Here is a 13,102-nt window from a genome sequence, read left to right on the forward strand (position 1 = left end):
AAACAGCACCCCAAATATAAGAAGAAAAAATTATCTTCTTCAGTCCCCTCAATCACCAAGTGTTGTCCCTAGGTAACATGCTTCATTATTGGGGCCATCCCAGACAGCCTCTGTCAGGGGTGTGCTGCAACTTGCGGAACTACGTAGGAGCACTTTTTGTGAAGAAATGTGTAGTGCAGTGTATGGGAGAGTGGTCATGTGATGCTTAAAATACTTAGCCAGTGAGCAATTAATTTATTCCTGATCCTAGTATAGTAGTAAACATCAGCCAGGCCTACTAGTGCAAGGGATTCACCCTTCTCAGCATAAAGTCCTTTAGACCAATAGTAAGAATTTGGCACAGAAACTGGAATAGAAAAGACAGAGTTTATTAAACCTTTAGAGGTGGAACTACATTCACATAGCACCCTTCGGTAAAGTATGAGGTAGCACACTGACTGGAAGGAACTTGGTCCTTTTATACCCACACAGGGGCTCATAGAAAGGCGGTACAAGGCACAGAGTGTTGGTTACAGTACCTTTTAGGTCATTCAGAGAGTGTGCTAGCAACAAGTGGGAAGGGCTATCTGTTAGCCTATTCTGGTAGACACATCTTGACAGTTACGAGGTAGCAACAGTTGCAGACTAAACAGAGCATACGCAAAGTAGTGGGAGATAAAGATATCTTGTCTCCAGACAGATTTCAAGAGCAGTTGACAGGAAAGTAGGACCCAACAAAAGGCAGCCAAGATGGCCGACAGAAATACAAAATGGATTCTGTAAACGGACAAGATAATCTCTAAACACGAGATGTCTTCTGCTAATACTTAATCTAATTATTGCTAAATTACCACACTAGTTGGTATGGCTAAAGGAAGTGTAACTGTTATGTGTATATTGTCCCTAGTATTTGGTCAACATGTTTCAAGGTGTACCCTAAACCTCTTCTTTAGGACCACATGGGGACATCCCCATGTGTACCACTCTTTGAGAAAAACAATCCTATACTAAAGAAATAATATAATAAAGGACGGATGCACACGTAATGTGTGAGCTCCAAAATAAATACATATGGTTGAAATCAGACTCGTAGTATCTGTTCAAGGAGATAAAGTGACAAAGAGATTAGTACATATTGCCTGCAGGTCCAAACCATGATCAGCCCTTAAATCAATGCATTCCTTTTGTCTGTGCCGTTGGTAGAAAAATGTACAATTTGTATCTAGTGTGACACCTTGGAACACATCGGACTACTCTAGTGTGGGAAAGCATGGTTAATCATTAAAAACATTGGTAAAAAGAAAGAAACACTTGTGAGTAAACATTACAAAACAAAACAAACATATAAACATACTGTTCACAATTTGTAAGAACATACTTCTGTTCACGAACCCTGGACCCCTGATAAATGCTTGGTTTTTGCTCCAGGGCACTCTATGGGGAATAACTAACCAGTATTTTGTTTTTTACCCATGACCCTTCCCTTGGCTTAAATACTTTTTTTCTTCCATTCTTCGAGGGTTACTGCAAGCCCCAAACACCCAGGCAGTCTATGAGGCACAGTGTTGCCAAAACAAAAGTATGTTCTTCCAAAGTGTGAAAAGTATGTATATATGTTTGTTTTGTTTTTGTAATGTTTGCTCACAAGTGTCTTTACAGTGCTTGGAATCATACCCCCACACTGTTTTTGGTGTAGGGTGTATGATTCTAACATGTCTGACACCAAACATGACAGGGTTCATTACAGCCAGTTTGGAGATGGTCATCGCGTAATGACGCAGTGCTCCTTAATAAGTTATATGGTTGTCTCACTAACAACCCAGGAGAATTGATTCTGAAAGCTGATCGGGTATCCTGCTCATGCAGCGGCACCCTCACACTTAGAACTAATCACCCTGCCTTCAGGAATGATAAGACCTGCTGTAGGGGTGACTTATAGGTTTTAAGTGCAATGACCTTAGATATAGGGAACCCTACCTTTTGCAAGTTGTGCTCACACTAACTTACACAGGCTGTACTGCCAGGCCTATAGAGCTAGATTGAATGGATTCTAATGGGTGGCATAATACATGCTTTAGCCTTTGGTGGACCTCTGGGCTACCTATGCCCTGGGTACCTTATTATCATATATTAGGGACCTATGAGGGCACCCAAGTATCTAATCTGGGATGTACCTAAGTACTTACCATACCAATTTAGGGGAGAAATCAGAGAGATTGGGGTCCTAATTAGCAGGATCCCAGACAGACTAGTCAGAAACTGCTTACTCGCACCAGTCAAAAACTGGGGGGAACCATAGAAGCGGATCCTACTTTCTTACACTTCAAAAAAAATTAGCTGAGTCAAAGGTAAAACCATGAACATGTTAAAGGCAATAAATATTTCTGCCAGGTGAAGCACTCTCCAGTGACGGCAAAATCCAGGTTGCTTCTACTGGGAGCAGTTGCTTACAAAATCAACTGATCCAGCGCATCTTGATGAAGTTACATAAGACTTTGAAAGGCCTAATGGACCTTTTAAAAAGGTAAATAGTTGGACTGGGATGTTTTCTTCATTTTGTTTTTTACTTTAAAAAAGTTTGTGCTGCTTCAACATAGCACGCATTTCATATAAGCCTGCTGGCTGCTTGTACTGTAGCTACCAGGGGTTTATTGGAGATTCTCTCCGAACTTTGTTTTGATATAACCAAAGAGGGTTTTTTGTATTGGTATGAGTACCCCCTCCCAATTAGTAACCCCATATTTTTGTATTCACAATGTGGTTATTTGAGTGAATCTGATAACTCGTGCATGGTTACACTTTAAGGGGTGGGTGGAAAGCCATCCAACAGCTTGTCGGAGGCTTTCCACCCGACATCATAGGTATCATACTGGTGGTTTGAGGGAAACCTGCGAGAATTCCTCTCTGCTTCTGGAGGGCTCACAGAGCACGTCTGGGTGGAGGGCAGAATGGTAATCCCAGAATGACAATGGAGCCAGACATTCAAAGGCAGGTGGAAAGTGACTGTTGGGGCTCCTGGCAGGGTCCCCTTAACCCCTGGCTCTGTGTTATAGGATCTGGGGGGCACCATACATCCTTGCACCATGTGGCAGGCATCACATGGTGTCTGCCACATGGTGCATGGATGTTTTAAATGTGTATTGTTTCTATTAAGGCCTGTGCTGTAGCCTGTGCTACAGGCCTCCATAGAAGAATACACTTTGAACTTATGAAAATAACCACCGTGAAGGTGGCCAGATCATAATAGTGGAGGCAGGAACGCAGTATCCATGTCTAACAGTCCTGTTTCTGCTACAATGTCCGTTGGATGCTCGTCCCACTGACTTTATATATGTATTTTTGTGATACTAATAATTTAATTGAGCAGTAAAAAAGAATAAAAACAAAAAGCCCAAAACCAAGCCGGTTAAAAGAATGAATAGCAAGTGCCTGTTTTAAAGCACTTTTACAAAAATCCTATTCACTGTAATGGCAGAAATTGCATTGCTTTTTGTTTTGCAATTACAGTGATAGGACATGTGGAACACTTTATGACATTATGCTTTGCAAACAGGATGCTAAATATTTACAAGCTTCACTCAGCTAATATCAAACAAGAATAGAATTCAGAATGAGGTTTGGAACACACACAAATAAAACTGTCTTCTGTTCATCAGTAATTTGCAATTTAGATTATTTTATAAAAGAATAGGTGCACACACAGAAGAAGTCAAGTTTGAAACTTTTCGTCATTGAACATGGCATCATTTTCTGAGCTGAAAGAGCTCCATGATCGACACTTCGATGCAACTGAGCCAATTACTGAACACTTGGCAAAGGATTCTGCCTTCCTTGATGATGCGATTACACGGATGTTACCTTCTTTCAACACAATCTTCGCCTCAGGTCTGTTTTTCATATCTCCTGTTATCCAACCTGAAGGTGTGGATAAAATTATGTGCTCTATGTTTATGCATTGAATTCTGAAAAATGTTTTGAGAGCTCCTTTGCTTCTTTGCTTTCTGTGCATTATGTGTTTCATTGGTTCTGGTTATTTAAAGACAAGATTGTGTAATACATGTATTTTGAGTTCATGTTGCTCGTGAAATCAAAAGCAGGAATAGGCAATTAACGGAAGGATCAAGTTTAAAATCTTGGGCAAAGGCACATTGATGATGAAAAGTACATTGTAAAGTAAATTAATATTTACAATCTGTCCATAACGTCTTGTACATTGCGTATTGAAAGCAATAAACCCAGGGGGCTGTTTCTGCAGCTCTATGTATAGAATGCAGTAGAGACTGAGAAGGGACCAATTGTATTACAGATGTGGTCCTCCTAAATATAAGTTATCCAGCGGGACACCAACCTGTGGACAAGTACCACCAAATTACACACATTCGGGCCCATAAAACCACTCTCACTTACTATATCCGGTTGATGAAACTTCGCTGGAGATCAATTTAGGGTTTTCTATAAGTCCAATCTGTCTAACAAATTGAACCTATTTAATTACTAAGCCCTTCCTTACATATGGATCTAGTTTAGTTGATTAGTTATAGGTAATTAAGCACAGTAATATTTACCTGATCTATATATTAAATGACCAAAGGCTCAGTTTCAATTTTAAAGTTTTACCTGAAATATTTTAGTGAATCAAATACAAATTTCAGTGTTAACTCCATCATTCTGAAGAGGTAAGATTCAGGTACCTTAAATAGACCATACATTCTAATGACGGGTACCTCAGGAAAACAAGGATAGAAAGACATGGCACATTGACAAAATACAACGATTTTAGTTACCTAGGATGATGTAAGATCAGATCCCTCTGGCCAAGAGTTTGGGCCACTCGAAAAATAAGAGGTATCAGTTTCAGGACAGCTCACCTCTTCTGGATTTAACAGCAGTGTCAAACTCCTCTCTGATGCTATTTTCCCTCCTCGATTTTCTTCCGCAAAACTCCTTCCTATTTCCCTCGCCTCCTCGATTCTTCCGCACAACTCGTTCCTCATTTTATATGATGGAAAATTCTAAGTCTGCTTTCAAGTAGTTTAATCAGCATTCGGACTGCATCTCTATCTTTCAGCGTTCTGACAGCGATCAGGATACTTCATTTAACTAACTATCCCAATTATACCTTTTGGTGGCATGTTCCACCCCCAAATGTTTCAAACTTGTGTAAATTGTGAATTCTAATTGGACAAGCCAAGGGGAAGATTATCACACCATACTAAGAATATTACTATTTCTTAAGAGCATTGTCTCATGTTCACGCCTATTAATTTGTTTCATCCAACCTTTATTCCGTGTGATTGTTAGCCTCATCTCTCGTTTTAGGCCCAGTTGCCAACTAACAGAGAAGTCAAAAATACAAGACGTTATATTAAAAAAAAATTGTTTTCACTGTATACCACTTATCTCTACTCTAATCCCATTTAATAAAAATATTTCTAAAATGCATTAGCACTTAATATAAAATACAGTTTAGTTTCAAGCAGAGCAGATGCTTAGCATGTGAGTTCTGAAGCTGCCATTGTTGGTGTTAGTACACAGAAGCAGAGCTTTCCCTCCAAGAGTTATGACATTATGCAGTTAGCGCATGCGCAATTACATTCCTGCACTTTTTAGCGACCCTTTTAGTCTCATTCAGGGTACTTGTTAGTAGACACGTAGGCAAGCTTCCCCTTCTTCTACATTGTGTACGAATTTCATGTAAATTAGTATTACAAACATTCATTAATACTTTATTAGGATTTTATGACAGGATTCATCCAGCAAGTTGCTTACATGCAAATCCTTGCGCAATCATAAGTGAGATTAAAAATCTCATGATAGAAATGAATACATATATTTCCCTGGATCTTTTAATGACTCTTTTATATCTCACTATTTTGTGATAAAAAAAGATACCTGAGTATATATACACAGGTGCAGATATTTTACTATTGATGATGAAAACTAGACTCAACATAAAATCAGACATAAAATGTAGACTCCCACACCCTTTAGCTTGCCCAGAGCATAAATAGTGCACGGTCAAGGGCTACATGCAAAGATATGTCAGCCTGTCACATTTCTGGAGGTGGAAGCAGTTTTCTTAAATCACATATTTACATTTTGTGTTATATTGGGGAACTGTTCACTAAGATAAGTCTACCATAAGCATAATATACTCCAACAAGTTTACGTATTTTACTTCTTCAGGTCTTAACAAAATAGGACTGTAAAATTTTTAAAAAATGTAGACTTACATTTCTATAACCCTTGAAACCAGGGGAAGAGCTACGTTTATAAGTGAAAAGTTATTTGTGCCAAAAGGGGCAGTAGTAAGTCCAGTGCCATACGTTGCCCACCACTGATACTGAACACCCTCCCATAGAAAATAATGTAGTTTGTGACTTAAAATAAAATCCCTTTGTGAATTATTAACTACACTTTATATAATCTTATTTAATGATTAAAAAGTATCTATTTTTTTTAATGATTTTTAATTAAATTATTTTAACAGCATTTTATAATTTGATAAGTAAGGTGACATTAAGTTTTACTAAAAGATAATTGAATTACTTTAAAATATATTTATACATCACTTATAATAAGTAATAATACATTGTCAAAAAATACATATTTTTACTGTGTGAGGATTTTTTTGTCTTGTAAACTTCAGAAAAATAAATAATCTAAATGTATTATAATATATTTGACTAACTGATGGCCTGCCTACCCAATTCAGAGTTGAGAGGACCACCAGCTTTCTGTGGAGGGAGCACTCCATTGATGGAAAGCTAAGTCTGAAGGCCCAACGGAATAGGGGCTGTTTCAGGAAGCACCTTACACAGAGCATACTGTCTGAGTCCTTTTCTGTTTCCCACTGCCAGATAAAATATGGTGGTGGGTACAAATGTGGACCTCACACCTAGTGGAAACAGGGTTAAAGATATTTTGTTTTTGTTATGCTCTGGGGATAACACTGTGTGTGATGCTTTGCAGATCCTGGCATGTGTGGGACCTGTGGGCACTGAGCAATCAACCAAGTTCTCCAAAAAGGTTGCTTGCACCTTAATGCAAACACAAGAAGATGATGGACAGAGCGCAGAAACTTTTAAGAGACTCACCCCAGTCACAGATCTGGGTTGAATCCATCATCAATCTTTAGCTCACTTCGCCACCCAAGTTCAGACCTAGCCATATGAAAATCAGTCTTGACCCTGTTCCTCATGGGAACAGTCCAATCCAAGTGGACAAGTGGATACTCTGGTAAAAAGATGCACTGCTGTGCTTCTACAGGACTGCCATTCTAATGAACTGCTGTTCTGGAAGTATTGTTTTTTTCTGCTGTGCTGATCTTGCTACCTATTGCCCTTCTTGCCTGGATGAGATGGACCAGACATACCTCACTTGAAACCAGAACCTTATTGACTCCATGGTTTTGCTGGCTTGCTTTCTGTTCTGTAGTCTTAGGGACATCAACGACTTCCAATCACCCTGCAGCATCACCTGGACTCTGCCATCTGTCAGTCTGCCCTGTGAAGATGGGATCCTTAGAAGTGGGTTTGAAGTGCTCCTCCAGCAGAATCCATGTATTGATGTTGATGCAACAGCTCGGAACCAGCGTATCTCTCCAACTGCAGAGGCATTGCTGACATTGCAAAGATCGACCATGACGCTTTGCCAACTGCAGGGAACAGTTACTCTATTTCTGATGCATCTTCAACTTTGCATGGCTTGGAGTGACATATCACCTTTATCCTGTGTGTGGGAAAGTCTCATCACCCCTTTGTTTCTTGCATCTCGGCTGGATTTGATGATGCAACTAAGGTACTTTGTAGCAGGCCAAGCTTCGCCCCTGTGTCCGACCCACACTCCATTGGAGTTGCCATGAACGTTAGGATGTGTGGTAGTCAAGTGCAACCAGATCGCCTCGGTTGGTAGTTTATTTCCTTAAGCACTCATTTCTGTTTATTCTTTAAAAAATAATAACTTAAGGTCTACTTATTGTACTTTTGTCATGGTCTTAATTTCTTCATCAAGTTACGCTCTATTTGCTCTTGAGTTGTTCATCAAATTGAGATCTATTTTATAATTTGAAGTACTACACACATACTTTACACATTGCCTCTTAATTTAAGGCTGACTGCTCTGTGCAAGGCTACTGGGGGGACAAGAAGAGGTTAATTTAGGGTGTGTTTGTGACTTACCCTAACATGGATTGGGGTCCCTGCTTGGAAAGGGTACATACCTCGGACAACCAGAAACCCAACTTCTAACACTGTTGATCAGCAGTAAGAATAGGACTTGTATTTGTGCAATACCATACAGTGACTTGTTGTACCCTGCCATTCCTTGTCTAAAGACCATTACACTTTGTTTTATTCTTCCTTAGTTTTTAATTTACTATTTTAACGTTCCTACATTAAAGTGCCTTAAAACAGTACCATGGATATAAATGCCTGAATCTGTGATGCCCTCAGCTGGACTGAGCTGTTGAAAGTCTGCAAGCATAAGGGACTGAAAGCAGACAAAAAGGCTACCAAGCTGGATCTCCAGGTGGCGTTGAGGGCATTTGAGAATGTGCACAGATGGTAGACGACCTCAGAGGACTCAGAATGTGTCCTTATGTAATGCAATTGGTGCTCATGTAAAGCATAAAGATAGCCAATACCTTTCGGTAAAGTTTGTGCTATATAAAACTAAAAACAAAATGAGCAGGAGGGTGCACTATCAGGGTATGAGTAGGGGGAGGACCCAGACTATGGTCCTGGGCACCAAGGAGAGACCCAGTCTTTCCCAGAAGATGACATGGATGCTCCTACTACTCAGGATGGAGCAGAGAGCAGTGTGTCTGCCGGAGGCCTGTCTCCACAGGTGGTGGAGGACAGGAACGAGAAGTGGACATTTAAATTGGAGTTAGTCAAGCTAAGGATGGAGGAGAAATAGTTGGCAAATGAGCTTAAACTTAAGAAGCTGGATATCAAAGCCAATCAGGAAGAGTCCAGCAGTAGTGATGAAAGCATATGGTCTCAACAATACTTCCGGAAGACGCCAAATCACCGTGCCGCAAGATGGCGTGTAAAGGTCCTATTATAGCTCCCATTGTTGCAACTTCAATCACAGACTTGAAAGCCAAAGAAGTACTCCACCGTTGCGCTCGCTGAATTAATTTAGTTAGAAATATTAGTCTGCTTATGTCACCGCCCTTTCAGGGTAAATGATCGCTTGACTTGATGTGTATTGGACATGAGTAAACCAATAACACTCTAGTGAAAAAACTCCGCAAAAGAGTTACACTTTTATGATATTTGGGAGCACAGCAAATTTACCTATAATGAGGAAAATTATATTTTGCCCTGTCATGTGTCCCTACGTGTTCCCCATCGTATGTTATATGTGCATGATCGATATGCATATGTTCCCCCTTGACCGAATAAAGACGCAATTATAGTTGTGTCCAACGTTAGTATGCCAGTTATCCAGTCCTCGTGAAAGCAACGAGTATTAGGCCTATGTTGCCAACGTTTTACATTGTGCACGTTAAATTCATTGAGTTGTCCCCGTTTCTAGGCCTCATAAGGGCCCGGACACCAGATTCAAGCCTCAAGCCTCCTGAAGCACTGCTCCAAGAGAAGCAGCCCCCACCTGCATCCCTGACCCTTCACTTACTTTCTGCCAAGCAGCGCGGTGCCCGGCCTGGCCTGCCTGCCTGTCTGCCAAGAATATGTTATGCCTCTAGTTATCAGTTCAGCTCCCTGGCTTCACATTCCTAAGCTAACGAACCGCATAAACACCTTCAGCTATAGTCTAGTCATTCTGTCTCCATGCAAGAGAATTACTGAATTAATATTCATAAAAGATTCATAGCACACGCAATACATGTAGAATATCTGCATGCACCAGCCTTAGTGTCAAGTAGCCTTTGCCCTGATGACTTTTAGATTCAAGCAACATGTACTCCAAACACGAGATACCAGATATGCTATAGGTACATGTCATCCTGACATCCCAGACTTTAGTCTCCTCTTCTAGTGCAGAAGTCAGAGCCCCCAGCTCTCCCCAGTTACACGTCATGGCCCGTTTGCGCGCACCAGTAGGTTAAAGGTTCCAGCTGCCCAGGTAGCCCCCTCCATGTATCCACCCATTCATGACACTTCTGTGACGTTTACATCACATGTCCCTGTGCACGCCTTCTTTTCACGCCCATATGTTCTTATCTTCCGTTTGTCACTTGTTACGCCTACTGTATGCAATGCAATTATACTGTTTTACTATATATACTGTATAATGTTAATGAGACGTTGCAGCTGCCATTCCATGCCAGTCCCCTTTTCCTTGTGTCTGTCCCTTCCTGAACCTTTGCAGGTGATGGAACCCGATGGTCCATTGGCTCGAGCCATCTAATTAAAGCCTGTTTGACTCAGATTCCACGGATCATGCCTCTTATGTATTGAGCTATCCTTTTCAGTCAATGCATAGAAAAATAGTACCGGTAATTATTTATTTATTTACCACAATAAGACGGCGAATCAATTCAGTCACCAAATTTAAGGTACAACATCCTATTTACTAAATGCGAATTCCAGGACTGGTCTTGATACTTTCCAGTTACAGATCTTAGAAGGGTTGATGAAGTTACTTTTCAGTAATGAAACACTTGTCGGCTGCCCGCATCCTCCTTTTTCTTCTGGGATTACAGTACAGAAGGACCTTTTGACTACAATATTTTGTGTGTCAATACCATGAAAGACTGTATAAACATATCTCTTAAATAAGTTATTAAAAATTCAAAGCCATTGCACCTTTTCTTATGTTCTCTCAAGGACTGATTAAATATTAGTGCTGTGTATATGAGCCATAGGCGGTCTTGACTCTCTAAACAGGCCAAGACGGAGAATAAACTCCTTTAGAAGCATTGGCTTCTAAGACATTACATTTTTAGAGTGCCAAGGTACGACAAATTTTGATGAAAGCATATCTTCAGTGTCTCATAGAGAGGGAAGGGTCCACATACTAGAGGATTTGGTGCCCAACTATGTAGTGGGAGATGACATTGACAAATGGTTCTTAGCTGATGAGGTTGCTTTACACTAGCCATAGAGGACAAGATACAATAAAACCAATGTGGGAGGAGTGCGGAGTTACCCATACGTTTTCCATACCCCACCATCCAAAAACCAATAGGCTTGTTGAAAAATTCAACAAAACCCTCAAAGGCATGTTCAAGGTACTGCCTAAGACCAAGAAGCATAAAACCTCTCAGTCTAGCAAGCTACCTAGAATCCTCCCCATGATGTGTTTAGCTACATTCTAGCCCTGTGGCACGGCCACGTTTTGCAAGCATGATTCTGAATACCTGCAGGCTAGCCAGGAGGAGATGAAGCAGTGTTATGACCAGACAGCTACCATTGTGGATTTTCAGCCTGGGCAGAAAATGCAGGTGATTGTGCTTGTGGAGCCCAGGGCACTCCAACACCTATGGACTGGGCTGTATTAGATTGTTAAGAGGAACAGGGAGACCACCAACTTGGTTGACCTCAAGACCCCTCAAACTTACTCTAAGGGTTCTCCACATTAATCATCTCATGCCACACTTTGAGAGGTGTCAGGTCACCATGATGTTGTGACAGAAGATGGGGAGGAAGAGGAAGTAAAACTCCTAGCCTCCAAAGAGAAGGATACGTCATTGGAAGTTGTATACCTTTCACCTACCCTGTCTTAATTTGCTAGGACAATTCTCCTCTCTGTTTTTACTCATTCATGGGATTATCCATCTGTGTACCCATGATGTGGCCACAGGAAGTGGGGGCCAGCATCAAGGATGAAGTAATCCAGGGGTTAGAGTTAAGGGTGATTCAATCCCTAGTAGCCCCTGGTCCAGCCCTATAACGCTGCCAAAAGCTGCCCCAACAAGCACTACCCCAGAACTGAGATTTTAGTTAGAGGACAGGGTGCTCAATTCAGTCACCAAGACTGAAGCTCATCCCACTCCCACGGCTGATGAGCTCACTAACAGGTTTAGAGCGGCCCAGTTTCTGAGTACTTTTGACCTTTCCTCATGGAAGTGGCAAATTGCCCAAAACTGAAGGAGCAAAGGAGAGGTCAGACTTCCCCACCCCAAAAGGCCACTACCAACTTCAAATGATGCCCCCTTTAGGCTTGAAAATGCCCATGCCACCTTTCAGAGGCTGGTGAACCAGGTTTTGAATTGAACAGAGGTATGGCACAGCTGTCTTCAGTAACAGCTGGAAGGACCACCTCTGTAACCTGCAAGAAATGCTGCAGGCCCTCTGAAATGCACATGCAATTATCAAGGTCAGGAAGTGCCAGATAGTGCAAGGGTGTGTGATGCACTAGGGACACCTGGTAGGCGGGGGTAAGGGGCAGCCCCTCCAGTCCAAAATAGAAACAGTCAATACACGGGAGCCAACAAAATACGCAAACAGAGACAAGAACCTTCATAGTTCTCACAGGATATTGCAGGAGTTTCCTAAATGGATCTGTCAAAATGCTTGAATCCTTGACTGAGCTGAATTCGAAGGAGCAGCTGAAGATGGTGATCTGGAAAGAAACATGCCAGCAAGCACTTGACTCACTAAAGCAGGCCATGTGCACAACCACAATGCTCAAGGTCTGTGACTTTTCCAAGGAATTCATTTTTGAATCTGATGCCTCAGAGCATGTCAAGGGACAGAACTTTCACAACTTAATGATGAGGGTCTGAATCAACTCGTTGCTTTCATCTCTAGGATGTTACTTCCCAGGGAATAGAGATGGAGTGCTACTGAAAGAGAAGTTGTTGGCATGGTCTACACACTCAAGATTTTATTAATCACTTACTGATTCACATAGACAATAGGTCCTCAAATGAGGGGTGAGCATTTACAATTGTTGAGGTGGTCCTTCTCCTAAACCTTTCTGGTGGAATTTATTCCTGAGACAGACTACATCAGTGCTGAATGGTCTCTATAGGTTCTTCTGCTTAGTGATGAGAACTCCCAACGCTTTCAGCTAAGGGGACACATGCTAGACCCGTTAGTCTTGGGGTGATAATTCTCAAACCCTTCTGTCTGCTTGTCTCCAATTTTGCTGATCTTGTTTTATAGGTTATAGTAACACAGGCACTTTACCACTGCTAACCAGTGCTAAA

General features: G+C 41.3%; 1 protein-coding gene across 1 annotated transcript in view; it reads left to right on the forward strand.

The window, feature by feature from the left end:
* Positions 1-3,716: 3,716 nt before the first annotated feature.
* LOC144751972 (nicotinamide N-methyltransferase-like) overlaps positions 3,717-13,102 on the forward strand; it is a 32,796-nt gene continuing 23,410 nt past the window's right edge. Inside the window, exon 1 of the mRNA XM_078639932.1 lies at positions 3,717-3,864. Within this exon, the coding sequence (XP_078496058.1) occupies positions 3,717-3,864 (148 nt within the window). The remainder of the gene's footprint in view (positions 3,865-13,102) is intronic.

This window comes from Lissotriton helveticus, chromosome 4_2 (genome assembly GCF_964261635.1).
Source record: "Lissotriton helveticus chromosome 4_2, aLisHel1.1, whole genome shotgun sequence".
Classification (NCBI taxonomy): domain Eukaryota; kingdom Metazoa; phylum Chordata; class Amphibia; order Caudata; family Salamandridae; genus Lissotriton; species Lissotriton helveticus.